At 36.4% G+C, this 15,905-nt stretch overlaps 4 protein-coding genes across 7 annotated transcripts; all 4 read left to right on the top strand.

The window, feature by feature from the left end:
* The first annotated feature begins 236 nt into the window (after nt 1-236).
* On the top strand, nt 237-3,017 carry LOC8276321 (protein ELC-like). 2 transcript variants are annotated; one of them, XM_015723274.3, is made up of 2 exons: nt 237-1,761; nt 2,684-3,017. In XM_015723274.3, exon 1 carries the CDS (start codon nt 435-437, stop codon nt 1,692-1,694), a length of 1,260 nt encoding a protein of 419 aa, XP_015578760.1. In that variant the 5' UTR covers nt 237-434; the 3' UTR covers nt 1,695-1,761; nt 2,684-3,017. The 2 variants fall into 2 exon arrangements, with proteins under 2 accessions (XP_015578760.1, XP_002525563.1); XM_002525517.4 differs by having other exon boundaries at nt 2,637-3,017.
* Nucleotides 3,018-3,140: 123 nt separating this feature from the next.
* LOC8276320 (galactoside 2-alpha-L-fucosyltransferase) lies at nt 3,141-5,959 on the top strand. The gene is made up of 3 exons (XM_025158523.2): nt 3,141-4,391; nt 4,474-4,947; nt 5,370-5,959. Exons 2-3 carry the CDS (start codon nt 4,753-4,755, stop codon nt 5,901-5,903), a joined length of 729 nt encoding a protein of 242 aa, XP_025014291.2. The 5' UTR covers nt 3,141-4,391; nt 4,474-4,752; the 3' UTR covers nt 5,904-5,959.
* A 2,151-nt stretch (nt 5,960-8,110) lies between these two features.
* LOC8276318 (galactoside 2-alpha-L-fucosyltransferase) lies at nt 8,111-11,251 on the top strand. Its single transcript, XM_002525514.3, has 3 exons — nt 8,111-8,342; nt 9,332-9,591; nt 9,679-11,251. Exons 2-3 carry the CDS (start codon nt 9,399-9,401, stop codon nt 11,103-11,105), a joined length of 1,620 nt encoding a protein of 539 aa, XP_002525560.1. The 5' UTR covers nt 8,111-8,342; nt 9,332-9,398; the 3' UTR covers nt 11,106-11,251.
* A 568-nt stretch (nt 11,252-11,819) lies between these two features.
* On the top strand, nt 11,820-15,595 carry LOC8276317 (galactoside 2-alpha-L-fucosyltransferase). 3 transcript variants are annotated; one of them, XM_048378467.1, is made up of 6 exons: nt 11,820-12,037; nt 12,593-12,797; nt 13,072-13,149; nt 13,353-13,442; nt 13,607-13,696; nt 13,837-15,595. In XM_048378467.1, exons 2-6 carry the CDS (start codon nt 12,611-12,613, stop codon nt 15,375-15,377), a joined length of 1,986 nt encoding a protein of 661 aa, XP_048234424.1. In that variant the 5' UTR covers nt 11,820-12,037; nt 12,593-12,610; the 3' UTR covers nt 15,378-15,595. The 3 variants fall into 3 exon arrangements, with proteins under 3 accessions (XP_048234424.1, XP_015578749.2, XP_048234425.1); XM_015723263.3 differs by having other exon boundaries at nt 11,822-12,041; XM_048378468.1 differs by lacking the exon at nt 13,072-13,149 and having other exon boundaries at nt 11,832-12,041.
* The last annotated feature ends 310 nt before the right edge of the window (nt 15,596-15,905 follow it).

Genomic DNA, 15,905 nt, shown 5'->3' with positions numbered 1-15,905 from the left:
TTTTATTTATAAAATATAATAAAAAATTAATATATTTTATTTGTAATTTTTATTATTTCGTTAATAAAATTAAATATTAAATTTAAAAAATATTTAACAACTTAAATTTTTATTAAACTATATTTTTTTATAGTTAGAAAAATTATTTAAAATCTTATTTAATTTGAAGTGTATTACAACGAAAAAGTTTTAATATTCAGCGTAAATTTCTCATAAACAAATAAATTCCCCTTAAAAGGAAAAAGGAAAAATCTTAATTGAGAAGGAAGTTAGAAAGAAAGAAGCACAGATCTACGCGCAAACTCAATTTCCTTCTCCTTGTAGGCTACCTCATGAAAGAAAAGGAAGGAAAATCCTGATCGAAATTTCACTTTTTTATTATAACTTTCCATATTTTAGTCTCTCTGCAAAGTCCCCAGCACCGATCAACACCAATGGTACCACCACCACCTCCGGCACCATCAACGCCAAACCACCAGGCTACTCAACAATTCCTCTCATCAGTTCTCTCACAACGCGGCCCATCATCTCTACCATACATCGAAGACACTAAATGGCTAATACGCCAACACCTCCTTTCCCTAATCACTACCTACCCTTCTCTCGAACCCAAAACCGCTACTTTCACACATAACGATGGTCGTTCCGTCAATCTTTTACAAGCTGATGGCACTATTCCGATGCCCTTTCAAGGTGTTACTTATAATATTCCGATCATAATGTGGCTCATGGAATCTTACCCTCGCCACCCGCCTTGTGTTTACGTCAATCCCACGCGCGACATGATTATCAAACGCCCACATCCTCATGTTAATCCATCTGGGTTGGTTTCTGTTCCTTATTTGCAAAACTGGATTTATCCTAGTTCTAATTTAGTCGATTTAGTTAGAGAATTGGGTGGTGTTTTCGGTCGCGATCCTCCTTTGTACTCTCAACGCCGCCCCCAATCTAACCCTAATCCTAACCCTAATCCCAGTTATGTTTCTAATCCTGCCAATTTGTCAACTTTATCAAATTCCTCCGGTTTCGGATCAGTGGGTCCCTCTGGGTATCCGCGGCCACCGCCGCCAACGATGGCTCGGCCATACCCGCCGTCGCCATATGGCGGTAGCGGTGGCGGTGGTGGAACGGAGGATGCGGCAGAGGTTTATAAGAGGAATGCTATTAATAAAATTGTCGAGAGTGTTCATGGGGATGTGTTACAATTGAGAAAAGCAAGGGAAGCGGAGATGGAAGGGTTGTTTAGCGCACAGGCAGTGTTGAGGAGGAGGGAAGAGGAGATTAATAAAGGGCTTAAGGAAATGCAAGATGAGAAAGAGGGATTAGAGGCACAATTGCAGGTTGTTTTGATGAATACAGATGTTTTAGAGGCATGGGTTAGAGAAAATGAAGGGAAAGTCAAAGCAAAAGGACATGTTGATGTGGATGTTGATAATGTGTTTGAGTGTACTGATGCCCTCTCAAAACAGATGTTGGAGTGTACTTCTGCAGATTTGGCAATTGAGGACGTTGTGTATTCACTTGATAAAGCGGTGCAGGAAGGGGTTGTGCCGTTTGATCAGTATTTGAGGAATGTTAGGTTGCTGTCACGAGAGCAGTTTTTTCAGCGGGCTACTGCTGCTAAAGTTAGGGCTACCCAGATGCAGGCTCAGGTTGCGAGTATGGCTGCTAGGTTGTCACATTATGCTTCCTGAGTAGTTGATGGTGTTTGTGCTACGTTTTGTAGCCATTTGAGAGACTGTAATGGATATATTGTATAAGGTTAGAACCTGTTATATACATTATATTTGCTATATTTTTTTCCCTCTTGTTAAATTGCTGTTTTTTTTTTTTTTAATATTTATAAACTGTTAAGTTGCTGTTAATTGATTTGTATTGATAGGAAAATAATACAGTCTGTGAATTATATATGCTGTCATTCAGCAATCGATTTGTTGCAACTCTCTTCTTGAGTTCTTGTCAATTTCCATACAATTTGTTGCGCCGCCGTTTAGTTTGGTGTTGTATGATGCATTTCTAGATTGTTTCTGATATCATGCTTATTGCATTATTAAGTAGTGGTTAGCTTTGTGGAATTTTGGTTATCTAATGTATTATGTCTTTTGGTTTTGTGCACTTATTTGGGTATAAACTAAAAGGCATCTGAAATCTGTGATCATGTTCCTGTTATTAGTTCATTTGATCATTTATTCATCTGTCCTTTATTTTTTTCCTCTTTCTATTTTTCTTTTAAGTTATCTACTGCTGTAGATTGGTGGTTAATTTCTTATAGCTCTACGATTCATGTTTATTGCTAATCTGGTGGCAGGGAAATAAGTAGAGATGCTTTTCCGCTTTTCTGATTATGTTATTTTTCTAATCAATGAAAATGTTTAAATTTATGATTAAGGATACATGGATAGTATTGGTTAGGCTGGCATGCATAGGATTCATATACTTACCAAAGTAGTACAAGTCCTTAATCAGGTTATTGCTCTTGTTTATGTAGAACAGTTTTTGGTGTTATTTAGTGTTCAATTCTTAGATGCTGATTTGTCTGTGACACCGAGGAGCTGTACCTTATAAGCCATCTGCTTCTTGGTATGCATATGATCTTTGTTTGTTATGCTTGACCTTCATATATGATCTTCTTGTAGCTGGAGAAATGCTTGTAAGATGTCTTACTTGAATGCGGCAAACGCAGGATTATAATTCATTGTGTCCTTGTTTGAGATTGTCATTTGCCAAGGCAGCGAGTCTTTGCCCAGGCTGCTTGAGAGCATCCTCAAAGCTGGTATAGCAATATTTAGATCAGGACATTGGTTTGATCTCAGTAGATGCATAATGGGATTAAGACTTTCATTTCACTTGGGAGGTCCAGCAATACATCTGCTTCTTGATCTGCATTGATGATGTAGAAGTCTGATTGTATCCGTTTTCTTCGTAGTTATGCATTTGATGGATGGATGAATGATTTTTGTTTGTTCACTCTCAGGTGTGGCTTTCACCTAATATAATATAATAGCTTTTCAAGTGTAGTGACGAGATTTTAGTTCGTGCACTATTTGTTGATTTCATCTTTTGAGCAAGAACCTACAGGAACTGTTTCCATCACTTGTTTGGGTCACGATCTTTCTCATCATTTAATTTTTGGGGACTGGTCTTTAGTTTATATTAGCCACTGCAACGTACAAAGAGGAGGAGGTATATAAATCCGGATCAGCGGTGCTGTTTGGTTAATTTCAGTCTGCTGTCAAACGACAAGTTTTTTTGATCTGGAAACATGTTGGAACCAATATTCCTGATCAATATTCTTCTGTCCTCCATTTTTAACTCGTGTTCTTATTTAAACCACCTACAAACAAATCTTTGTTTCCCTTCTGCAAATGCAAGCCTTTTTCAATGGGGACTTAATTCCGTACAGAGATTTAGGAAAACAAGTTGTCTAATTTCTCCTAACAATTACATGGGGACTAGTTAGATTACTCAAAAGATAAAACTTTGGTATGAGTTCCCTCATCTAGGGCTGTAGATGGTAATTCCTTGTTTGATGAGAAAGCATTTGATGTTTATGTTCATCTTCACTCGCGGCCTGCAATTTTCGTTTTTGATGAATATTAGAAGTCAATGCTAGCAATTATGGAGATGAATAATAAAATTCCATAATTTGAAAATGTTTTTATAAGTTAAAGTGTTGCTTTTAATAGGATTAAGCAACCTCAAGTTCCTTCACATCTCCAGGCGAACGGGCACCAACCCTAATTAAGGGCATATGGTTGCTTCCATAGCAAACAACTCAAAAACCCTTTTCTCGGTTTTCAATACTACTCAAAGTACTCCTTTGCCTACCATTAGAAAATACACCAGAAAATAACTCAGATTTTTCTTGCCTGCCAAAGAAAAGTTTGGTCTAAGCAAATTGACTTAAAGATGTCACAAACTGAAATGACTTCTTGATTTTGCGTTGATAAAAAGGTCTTGATCGTGGCAACTGGTAAAATAAAAATGCAGGCCTTATAGACTATTCACCTTTTTCCATTTCCTCATGCAACATATAAACTATTTCCTTCTTTTTTTCTTGAACTCTTATATAAACTATTTCCTGAAAAAGACAATCTACATTAATGTTAATGAATCGTTTACTATGAGAAAGTCTAAAAGTTTGCAAATAACTTTGAGCATTTTTCAGGGCATCTGTTGTCATTTAAGTATCATAGAAGTCGAGCCTCTGAAGCAACTGCTCGATTCAATTTCGATGAGGTCCTTCACCTTAGTTTCTATTTTGGCAGTTTTCCCTCTTATAATCATGCTCGCAGTGACTTATCAAGATCAAGTGCTTAATGCAATTGAGGGATTCGCTGAGTTCAAGGTTCTAGGAGGAAAATCTCAAAACGTTGCACAATTTGGTGATGGTAGGAGAATCATCTATTTACAGCATCCTTTTCTTGAGTAAGCTTGATTTTCCTGATATTCCTTATCCTTTCTAATTCACAGGTGCAGGATATGATTCTTCTCGACCTGCTAACATTTCTGATGACCAACTGCTTGGTGGATTCCTGGATTCAGGATATGATATGAGAATCTTGCTTAAGCAGATACCAATCTTTCCTATTCCGCAAACCTTCACCTTATAAACCTTCTTCTTACCTCCTTTCCAAACTACACAATTACGAAAATCTCCATAAACACTGTGGTCCTTACACAGAATCCTATAACAGAACACTCAAAGTGCTTGATTCCAGCAACGTTTCTAGTTCTACAGAGTGTAAATACATGGTCTGGATAGGTCATGCAGGCTTGGGGAACAGGATACTAACAATGGCCTCAGCATTTCTCTACGCTCTCCTTACAAACCAAACTTTACTTGTTCAACATGATGCTGATATGGCTGATCTATTTTGCGAGCCATTTCCTAATACATCATGGTTACTGCCTCCAGATTTTACCCTGAAGAATGAGCTCAGTAAGGTAAGTCGGTGGTTTTCGCATACTTACGGGAACATGGTAAAGGATAGGATCATTAGTCGGTCTATCGAGTTGCCTCCATCAGTTCTTTTTCTTTTTCTAGCTTCTGGATGTAGTAATTTTTATAAGCTTTTCTGCTGGGAAGAGCATCAAGCACCTTTTCATAAAGTCCCTTGGTTGATTATGAAATCTGATGAATTCTTCACTCCATCTTTCTTGCTAATGCCAACTTTCCAGCAAGAGCTAAGCAAGATGTTTCCTGACAAAGAAACTGGTTTCCACCACTTGGTTAGGTATCTTTTCCACCCTTCAAATAAGGCATGGGGACTTATCACTAGTTTTTCTATGAATCTTACTTAGCTAAGGCAGATGAAAGAATTGGTATGCAAATAAGAGTATTCAAGCCTAAAGATTCTCCATTTCAGGTTGTGATGGATCAAATTTTAGCTTGTACCAAACAAGAATATTTGCTGCCAGAAGTAGACAAAGAAGAACTTGTAGCCTCTCGGACGAAAAGCCAGACACCATCAAAAGCTATACTAATAGCATCTTTATACTCAGAATTTTATGAGAATTTGAAGTACATGTACTGGACATTTCCAACAAAAAAAGGGGAGGCAATTGAGGTTTATCAGCCAGCCCATGAAGAGTATCAACATTTTGGTGACAATATGCACAATGTAAAGGCATGGGTTGAAATGAATCTATTAAGTTTGAGTGATGTACTAGTGACTACCTCATGGTCAACCTTCAGATATGTAGCTCAAGGCCTTGGTGGCTTGAAGCCATGGATCCTGTACAGGCCTGAGAACTGGAAGAACACAGATCCGGCTTGTTATAGAGTCACTTCAATGGAACCCTGTCTCCACATACCACCTAGTTTTGACTGCAAAACAAAGGTAAATGCTGATATGGGTAACGTTGTTCCTTATGTCAAGCACTGCGAGGATGTAACTTAAGGACTCAAGTTTGTTAACAACTTTACTGCATAATCCCAGCTAGAGATTGATTATTACTGTAATTGATATTTATGTTTATCATTAACAGGTTAATTAGCATAAACTCCAATTGTAGAAGAAACTGAAAAACGCCAAAGCCATTAAGCACTTCCATTTGGCTCTTTGAGTAGGCTCTTGTGAAGACATTATGGTTGATTGGTGGCTTAAACTAATTACCATATTTGTAAATGAACAGAAGAAGTTTCAAGATCCTCCTTTACAAAAAACAATGAAAAAACATGTCATTTAGTCAAGTAAATACTATGTATAAACAAACCAATAAGAGAGAACAAACTCTAGAGATCCCCTAATCAAGTGATTGAGGGAGACATGCACTGAGTATTAAATTAGTGAAAGTCAAATGCTATGGAGAATTGTTATTATTCTAATGCTACTCAGCTACGTCTAGATTTCGTGTTAGAAGGCAATATATTTCTTATCCGATCCATTGAAAAATTTTAAAGCAAGATGCAGAGAATTGATCACCTTTGACTATTAGTTAACTAGCCTATTTGCCAAGGTCAGGACTTCAAGATTTTCAGGTTGAATGCTGCCACTAAAGTTCAGAGATTTGAATCATGGTAGGCAAGCTTCTCTCAAGAAAATACTTGGTTTAGTACATTGAGGACTTTGGCAATAGTAACTTATTTGGTAGCTTTACCAACTACGATCATGCTATCACTGATTTACCATGATAAGATTGGGGAAGTTTCTGAAGTCAAGGTCCTGGGAGAAAAAGTTCAAAATGTTAAACCATTTTGTTTTTGTAAGACCTAATCATCTAATTGATGCATCATTTTGTTGAGAAAGTGAGGAAAAACTACCCTTGATTTTCCTTGTTTTGCTTTTCCTTTTTAATTCACAAGTTCAGAACATGATTCGCCTCAACCTGCTCGCATTTTGCACCAGCCTGAGAAATGGGAGACCCCTGATTGGATTTGTGTCAATGGAACCTTGTTTCCATAGACCACCCACTAATGACTGCAAGACAAAGGTGAATTTGATATGGGTAAAGTTGTTCCTCATATCAAGCATTGTAAGGAACCAAGTTCAGGACTGAAGCTTGTTATTAGCTAGTATGTATAGTTCTAATTAGACATTAATAATTTGACAGTACTGAGTTATGCTTGCCATTTAGAGGATAATTTGCATAAATTCATTGAAACGCAAGTATAAGAAACTCAAATACAGCAAAACTAGTTTGACTCCTAATAAAACCCAAATATACTACAAATAACCAAAACAACCACCAGCATTTATCCACAATGTGCAAGATAGCCAAGGTCAACATGAGAAAAAAAAGTGAAAAAGCATGAAATTCGGACTACCCTGGCAATGTAATTTTCTTGTTTTGCCATGCATTGGTTTCTTTGTTGGCTTCCTATCTGAAACAACACTCTTCCCAGACAGAACCACAAAAACATGTAATAGCTTTAGCTTTAGACTTGTGGGATACATATGAAACGATTGTTTTCAGCTCAGTCGGATCCCTTTAACAAACCAGTCAATTAGGCCAATTGTTCCTGATCGATCTTGAGCTTGTTTAATAAATGGGTCGGCCATAAACTAGCCAATGTTCAACTCCACTCAGTTCCCCTTGAAGCATATATGCCCATATTTCATAATAACAATAATAACCTGAGGTTTATGCATATATCCACTCTCCAGAACCACCAGTGCCATTGAATGAGATCAACAGAAAAAAGTAAATACGAAATCATTAAAACAGGAAATTTATTTTTGGATATGAGTAAAGGTACCCTTCAAAAGGGTTGCCCTCAATAGGCTTAAGCAAGCAATCACAACAGTCCCTAACCATGCTCACATGGTTACTTCAAAAACGGGATATCAATATTTCTTTTTCTTTTTTAATACACTCGACTCTATCACATAAAACTCTAATCATCTATTAACATAAAGACGAATGAGATAATTCAAGTACTTAAAGATTAGATTAAAAAAAATTAGATTTTTCAGAAATATATGAATAAAATAAGAAGAAAAGACACCTATGCCATTTCTTAGTATAATAATTTTCTCGTTGGTTACATCTTATTATATAATATATATAAATATATATATATATAAGTTTGTAAATCTCAATCAAGGTATGACCTTCTCCTCAGTCGACAGATACTCTACGTGATTACAACTCCCAGAAATTAATAATAATAATTAAGAAAAGTAAAAGCATGATTAGTTTTGATAATAACAGGTCAAAATCTTCGCTCTGAGGCTACAATTTATATGATGTAATTAATTAACATGGACTAGCTCCATTTACTAGACGACTTTGAAGCCACCTTCAAGACACCAGCTTGCTTCCAGTTTCTGTCAGGATATCATGAATGATGATGCACTGCTTATCTTATCTTCTTCTCTACGTAGATTGATTTTCAGGTAATCTTCTTTGGGTTTTATTATCTCTTTTCGCATGCTTTTTTTTCTTTTTATTTCAAAAGAAATTGTGTAATAATATTATGAGCACCGTATAAAGTTTCCTGAGTTTCAGAAAACTTATAGATATTGATTCGTAAACGTTCTGTTTCTGCGTTAAACGACAAGCAGCTAGAGGAAAGAAAGAGAAAAGAAACACAGATATATGTTTGTCAGGGTTGAGAAACTTGTATTCTTGTTCTTGTTCTTGTTCTCGTTGATGACCCAAAACTAAAATATATATATGTTCATGATTCATTTCTTGTCAGTTCATATTTTTTGGAACTGGAATCGAGAATCATATGAAAAAGACTTCTATAAATTTGATATCAATTTTTGGCAGAATTTTGTTCCTCGTCTGTTCTTCCTTCTATTTCCTTGACCTTTTGACTAATATAACCAAAAATATATATATAGAAAATACATTGGCATATTGTAAATTGTCAATCATTTCGCCCGTCGTCATTGAATGATAATTGGGGCTGGGCTTTTGACAATAATCAATAATGGCAGCATGATTAGGAAATAGACCCACCAACCACTAGATTTAATTTTATAATTTCCAAATTGAAGACCCTTTTTTTTAAGGGAAGGAATTATTTTTTTTATATCCTGTAGTTGTTTGTTTGAAGAAGGAAAGGAAGGAAAAAATTGAAAAACCAGAGCCATTGGATTAGTAGTTGAACGGTGGAGTGGTTGTTTCTGCATTAGTCTAGTGATCGAATGGTGGAGGGTTTTATAGTGCATAAAAGAAAATGAACCCATTTTCTTAAAAATAAAAGTTAAGTATAAAAGAAATTTGAGAAAATAGTGGACCTAGTATGTTGATTTGATTCAGCAATTAGATTTTCCTTTTTCTTTCTTTTAGCAATTATCATCCTCAGTCTGAAATCAGAACTAAATGGGGCAAGGTAATGACGCTTGGAGATTTTTCTGCTATTTGCATTTTACAGGTGGTGAGTATTGGCATAGAAGCTTGCATATTGAAAAGATCATTGAGTTTTTAATTATCAAGACAAAATGGAAAGATCAGGATTCAGTTTGAAGAAGCTTACATTGATAATGGCTGTGTGTTTCATTGCCTTGCCTCTTCTATTCCTGCTCTCAATAATATACCAAAACTCAGCTTTCGATATAATCGAAGAATTCACAGCTGAAGCTGTTGGATTGGGAGGAAAAGCTAGAAATTTTACTAGATTTTCAGTTATTGTCGGTAAGATATGGCCATTGTTTTAAGCTCTTCTAATTATGCTGTTTTATACACCTTATGTGCTCATATTTCTTACGATCCAATTTCCAGATTCTGAAGATAATTCTGATAAATTGCTTGGCGGGATACTGGCTCCAGGGTTTGATTCAGAATCTTGCATAAGCAGGTATCAGTCTAGCTTATATCGAAAGCCTTCGCCTCATAAGCCTTCTAACTATCTTCTTTCCAAGCTGCGAAAGTATGAAAATCGCCATAAACATTGCGGACCTGATGCCAAATCCTACAAAAAAGCTGTGAAAGACCTCAATACTTCTAGCCACACCAACATAACTAAAGGCTGTAAGTATGTTGTCTGGTTGCCTTCTAATGGCCTTGGAAACAGGATTGTAAGCATGACTTCAGCATTTCTATATGCACTCCTCACTAACAGGGTCCTGCTTGTTCATCATGGGACTGACATGGATGATCTTTTCTGCGAACCGTTTCCAAATACATCCTGGTTATTACCTAAGGATTTTCCCCTTAAAGATAAATTTGATAGCTCTGAATGGAGAAACATTCTTAGTTATGGAAACCTTCTAAACAATAGCAACACGAACACTTCATCCCTGCCACCTCCAGCATTTCTGCTTCTTTATCTAGCCTATGACTATGATTATCATGACAAACTTTTTTACTTGGATCAGAATCAAGATTTCCTTCAAAAAGTGCCTTGGTTAATCATGAGATCTGACCAGTATTTTGTTCCTTATCTTTTCTTGATCCAGTCTTTCAGAAAAGAGCTGAGCAGGTTATTTCCTGACAAGGAGACTGTTTTCCACCACTTGGGTAGATATCTTTTCCACCCCTCAAATCAAGCATGGGGACTAATCACCAGGTTTTACCAGGCTTACTTGGCAAGAGCAGATGAAATAATTGGCCTACAAATAAGATTATTTGATCCTAAAGCAAGTTCAAGCCATCTTGTAATGAAGCAAATCCTATCCTGTACTGAGAAGGAAAGTCTGCTACCACAACCAGATAAGCAAAAACATGTAGCTTCTCTGTCGAAAAACCAGACATTAAAAGCTATTCTAGTAGCATCACTGCATTCGGTCTACTATGAAAATTTAAAGAACATGTATTGGATGAAACCGACTGCGAATGGGGAGGCAATTGGAGTTTTCCAGCCAAGCAGTGAAGAGTATCAACATTTTGGTGATAACATGCACAATATAAAGGCATGGGCTGAGATGAATATACTAAGCTTGAGTGATGTGTTGATCACTAGTTCTTGGTCTACTTTTGGCTATGTTGCTCAAGGTTTAGGAGGTCTGAAGCCATGGATTCTATTCATGCCTGATAACCAGACTAGTCCTGATCCGCCTTGTCAGAGAGTCATGTCTATGGAGCCCTGCTTCCATTTTCCTCCAGGTTACGATAGGAAGCAAAACAGCATACCCGATAATGTTGATCTTGGTGTTGATGTCAAACATTGTGAAGACGTGAGCTGGGGGGTGAAGCTGGTTAATAAATGATATGATACAGAAAAAGGAATTATGTTTCGTTATACTCTATTCAATTTATTGTCAGTTTTGGATTTGACCCAAGAATCTATTCACTTCCAAGCCTTGATCAGTCTGAGTCATTAACAGGCATAATCAAATTTATAGTTCCTTGTTTTGTTTTGTTTTTTTGAATAAAAAAGGATTATATAATAATCAAGAAGATAGAACGTCCTTAAGCAAGAGGGACCTAACAAACATAGTAGCCTCCTGCCAACACGTAATACGAGCATGAGAAATGGGCAGCTTTCCGTAATGGCATTAGCAACCTCATTAGCTTGCTAATCAGAATTATAGTTCGTTTAAGAACCTAATAGAATCAAAATCAAACAGAAAGTGATTTTGGGTCTGAATTAAAACCAAATAGTCTTTGAACAGTTCGATTGTTGGAATTGAAATTGTCGGTCCAGTTTTAATTTCGAACTAGTTGAGAATTGTGGCCATACCTAGTTTCACCTGTATTTTCCTTTGATATATTAAAAGCTGATTTTATATTACAAACTTGAATCTGAAAAGATCATTCATTTTAGATACGAAGAGAAAATCCCTAACTTATTCAAGATTTTATAACATGTTTCAAACTCTAATCTCTTTCCCAGCCCAAACAATTTAATTTCTTTTTTATTTTGAACGGAGCCCAAACAAACAAAAATAAACAACTTTACTTTTTTCCTCTCAATATATATATTTTTTTTTTTCTTAAAGAAAACTTATACGTTAATAATAGTAAAAGAAGTGGGCCAAATGATTAACTATAATCGAAAGCAAAATAATTGAGCAATTTCTCTCACGCCTGTAATATTGGGCTCCATTAGTTCACACGAAAGACTTGCATAATTAGTCAAAAAGGAGATACGTAAACTGTTACTGTTTTGCCGTTGATCTTAGATTTGGATTTGAGGCAGGCAGGTATGTCTAATTTCCCTAAAACCCATCTTCTTTCTGCATCTTATAGGCTCAAAGATGTCATCTTTATATGTATTTTCTCTCCTCTTTTCTTGTGTATGAGCTTTCTTGATTCTTGAATTTAGAAATTTGAATGCAGTCATAGGCTAACTCATGAAAGATAACATTTCTTGATTTTGTTTTTTGTCAAGTATCTGTGAATTGAAGAGTTAATAACTACATTTTTCTTGTTAGTCATTGTTCTCAAGACCCATTACCCTGGGAAATGATTTCTTGGAATCTCAATGGCTGTTCTTGCTTTACAATTCCATATATAAGCACTAACAAGTGATTCAGCCAGAATTTGACTTTTTGTTTTTTCTTTCTTTCTTCTGGCTAATTGATGAACTTTAACATTGCTTCTCACAACAATAGCATGTCTCAATCAGGCAAAACATACAAGGGAAGAGCAGAAAATACAAATTTTTTTGTTTATACATATGCTTCTGTTAGGTACAGTTTTGCTAGACATACATATAGAAGCTGTGTTGACCTTAAACTTTTAATGATTACAGGTAGACAACTGTAAAATCATGGAAATCTTTCAAGTCACCAAGGAAAGTTTGAGATTCATATTCAAAAGATTCACAAAAGTGTTAGTTGTGTGTTTTATAGCTTTGCCAGTGTTATTCATGGTCTCAATGATGTCTAGTAACTCAAAGTTTGATCTAACTGCAGTCCCTGGGGTAAAAGTTGAAAATGATACAGCATTAGGTTTGGGTGAGTTAGAACATTGCTTCGTTACACCTTAATTTTCAATTATTTCTCATAAATGTTGTGTATGCAGTCACTCAGATATTCATTTAGTGTCATTGTAAAAAATCCATTTAAACTCACAAATGACTAAACAAGTTTCAAGTTCATAAAATTCATTGGAATCAGTGTATTACAGACATGACAAATCATCTCATAAAACTGCAATTGGCTGATGAAGGGGCATACTGCTCTTTATTTGCTAATTTGTGCTGTTCTTTTCTTTTTCCCAAAATTTCAGATACAAAATACGAGTCCTCCCAGCCCACCAGCATACCAGAAGGCAGACTGTTTGATGACACTCTGGCTTATGGATATGGCAAAGTATCAGGCTTGAGAAATGAATTCCTTTGCATTAAATATGAACAAATTTCTTTTAAGTACATAAACTACATTGGATTTGCCAATTTATACAGAACAAATACAAATGTGTTGGAGTGGTCATCTCATCAAACTGTAATAGGATAATTAACTGGATTCTGTTTGTTATTTACTTAAGCTTTTCCTTCTCCAAATTTTCAGATTCGCAGTATGATTCCTCTCAATCTACTAGCACACCTGATAGCAAACTGCTTAACAGAACTTTAGCTCCCAGTTTTGACAAAGTATCAGGTCTGATAACTGAATCCTTTACATCAAAGAATGTCTGAACCACATTGGATTCATCGAACTGCAGATACTTGTGTGTTTGAATAGTCATTGGATAAAACTTTAATTAGATAATTAATGGGCCGCTGTTTATCATTTACTAATTTAAGATGTTTCCAAATTTTCAGATTTCAAATACGAGTCCTCTCAGCCTATCAGCACACCGGATGACAAACTACTGAAAAGAACTCTAGCTCCTACATTTGATGGAGGATCAGGTTCAAGAAATGAATCCAATTTTGTTAAAGGACGATTTTAAATTCATTACAATGCAACAGAAAATGCATTTGAATTTTCATCTCATAAAGTCTTTTAATTGGATGCTAATTCTTATATGCTAATTTGTCTCCCCCCACAGTTTCAAGAAATGAGTCATCCCAGCCAACCACTGTACGCAATGAGAACGTGCTTAATGGGAATCTGGCTCCCAAATTCAGTGAAAGATCAGGTTCAAGAAATGATTCTTCTCAAGCTTCCAGCAATGCCAATGATATATTGCTTGATGGACTAATCTGTCCTGGATTTGATGAAAGGTCCTGCTTAAGCAGGCGCCAGTCTATACTCTATCGTCGAACTTCACCCCATAAGCCCTCTCCCTTTCTCCTTTCTAAACTGCGGAATTATGAAAATCTTCACAAGCGCTGTGGACCTTATACCAAATCCTACAACAAAACCTTAAAGACACTCAAGTCTGGCCACATAAATAGTGCTACCGAGTGTAAATACATTGTCTGGAGACCTGATAATGGCTTGGGAAACAGGATAGTTAGCATGGCATCGTCATTTCTTTATGCTCTCCTCACGAACCGTGTCTTGCTTGTTGATCATGGGGCTGACATGACTGATCTCTTTTGTGAGCCATTTCCGAATTCATCATGGTTATTGCCCATGGACTTTCCCCTTAGGAATCAGTTCCGTAATTCTGAACTGAGGTATGCTCATAGTTTTGGAGGCATGCTAGAAAAAGATGGTACATCAGTGAAGTCAACACCATCATATCTTTATCTTTTCCTTAAGAAACGTGATTATGATCTCGATAAGAAACTTTTTTACTGTGATCAAAATCAATCTCTTCTCCAAAAAGTCCCTTGGCTGATTCTGTTATCGGAGCAATATTTTGCTCCTTCTTTCTTCTTGATTCAATCTTTCAAGGAAGAGGTAACCCGATTGTTCCCTGAGAAAGACACTGTCTTCTATCACTTGGGCAGATATCTTTTCAATCCCTCAAATCAGGTATGGGAGCAGCTAATCACCAAATTCTATGATGCATACTTAGCCAAGGCAGATAAAAGGATTGGCCTCCAAATAAGACTTTTCCATGCTAATACTGCAATGTTTCAAACTGTTATGGATCAAATATTAACCTGTACTGTAAAGAAAAAAATTCTACCGGATGTCAGCAGAAGAAACTCTGCAGCTTCCTCTTCTAGGAGTTGGACATCATCGAAAGCTATTTTAGTAACATCTTTATATACTGAGTTCTACAAGAATTTGAGTAGCATGTATGGGGATAAAGCAGCTGTGAAAGGGGAAGTCATGGGGGTTTACCAGCCAAGCCATGAAGGGTATCAACACCGTGGAGATAATTTGCACAACATGAAGGCATGGGCAGAAATATATCTGCTAAGTCTGTGTGATGTGTTGGTGACTAGCGCTTGGTCAACCTTTGGTTATGTGGCTCACGGTCTTGGAGGTCTGAAACCCTGGATCTTGCATAAGCCAGGGCATGGAATGTACCTTCCTTGTAAACAAGCAATGTCTATGGAACCTTGCTTCCATTATCCTTTTAGTTATGATTGCAAGTCAAAGAAGAATGTTGATCCGGGTACTCTTGTTCCGCATATAAAGCAATGTGAGGACAGAGAGTTGGGAGTGAAGCTGTTTAATGATGATCATTAGCAGGTGGTATCCTGACTTGACAGATTTAGCTTGCAGTGCACAGATTAGCCTAAAGCTGAAAGTAAGACATTGGAATGTCTAGTGGAGATGCATCTTTGAAATTTGCAGCCTAGTTAGTGTGAAATTGTGACTTTGTCAGGGCTGCTGCTGTCTGCATGAATCCACAATTTACTGTGTAACTTGAATACCATGGTAAAGCAAAGCCCAAGGCTGTATTATTAATGTGTTACTGTTTTTCTTTTTGGGATTTCTGGGCCTTTATAAACCAAGATTAATTAGTAAAGACCATACAACAAAAATATTGCTCCAAATCGAATTATGTATCAATATTATGATTGAAGAAGAAGAAGAAAAATCAATTAATGACATAAATAGAATAAAATTAAATTATTGCTCTGGCAATAGAGCTTATCACTTCTTCCTTGGCATTAATATATATATATATATATATGGGGAAACTAAAAATCGTGGCTAATCCCATGTGTTACCTTTGGCTTAATTAGGTTAGCTATTAATCAAACAAGTTGG

The sequence above is a fragment of the Ricinus communis genome, chromosome 8 (genome assembly GCF_019578655.1).
Source record: "Ricinus communis isolate WT05 ecotype wild-type chromosome 8, ASM1957865v1, whole genome shotgun sequence".
In the NCBI taxonomy this organism is placed as follows: domain Eukaryota; kingdom Viridiplantae; phylum Streptophyta; class Magnoliopsida; order Malpighiales; family Euphorbiaceae; genus Ricinus; species Ricinus communis.
The sequence above is the reverse complement of the archived record's forward strand: the minus strand, read 5'-3'. Positions and strand labels throughout refer to the sequence as shown.

Bases quoted from the DNA above. Each gene is read 5' to 3' on its own strand.
- LOC8276321 (XM_015723274.3), top strand. From the start codon at position 435: ATGGTACCACCACCACCTCCGGCACCATCAACGCCAAACCACCAGGCT.
- LOC8276320 (XM_025158523.2), top strand. From the start codon at position 4,753: ATGGTCTGGATAGGTCATGCAGGCTTGGGGAACAGGATACTAACAATG. The intron at 4,948-5,369 runs GTAAGTCGGTGG...TCTCCATTTCAG, and splicing joins TGAAGAATGAGCTCAGTAAG to GTTGTGATGGATCAAATTTT.
- LOC8276318 (XM_002525514.3), top strand. From the start codon at position 9,399: ATGGAAAGATCAGGATTCAGTTTGAAGAAGCTTACATTGATAATGGCT. The intron at 9,592-9,678 runs GTAAGATATGGC...TCCAATTTCCAG, and splicing joins TAGATTTTCAGTTATTGTCG to ATTCTGAAGATAATTCTGAT.
- LOC8276317 (XM_048378467.1), top strand. From the start codon at position 12,611: ATGGAAATCTTTCAAGTCACCAAGGAAAGTTTGAGATTCATATTCAAA. The intron at 12,798-13,071 runs GTGAGTTAGAAC...CCAAAATTTCAG, and splicing joins TGATACAGCATTAGGTTTGG to ATACAAAATACGAGTCCTCC. The intron at 13,443-13,606 runs GTCTGATAACTG...CCAAATTTTCAG, and splicing joins CAGTTTTGACAAAGTATCAG to ATTTCAAATACGAGTCCTCT.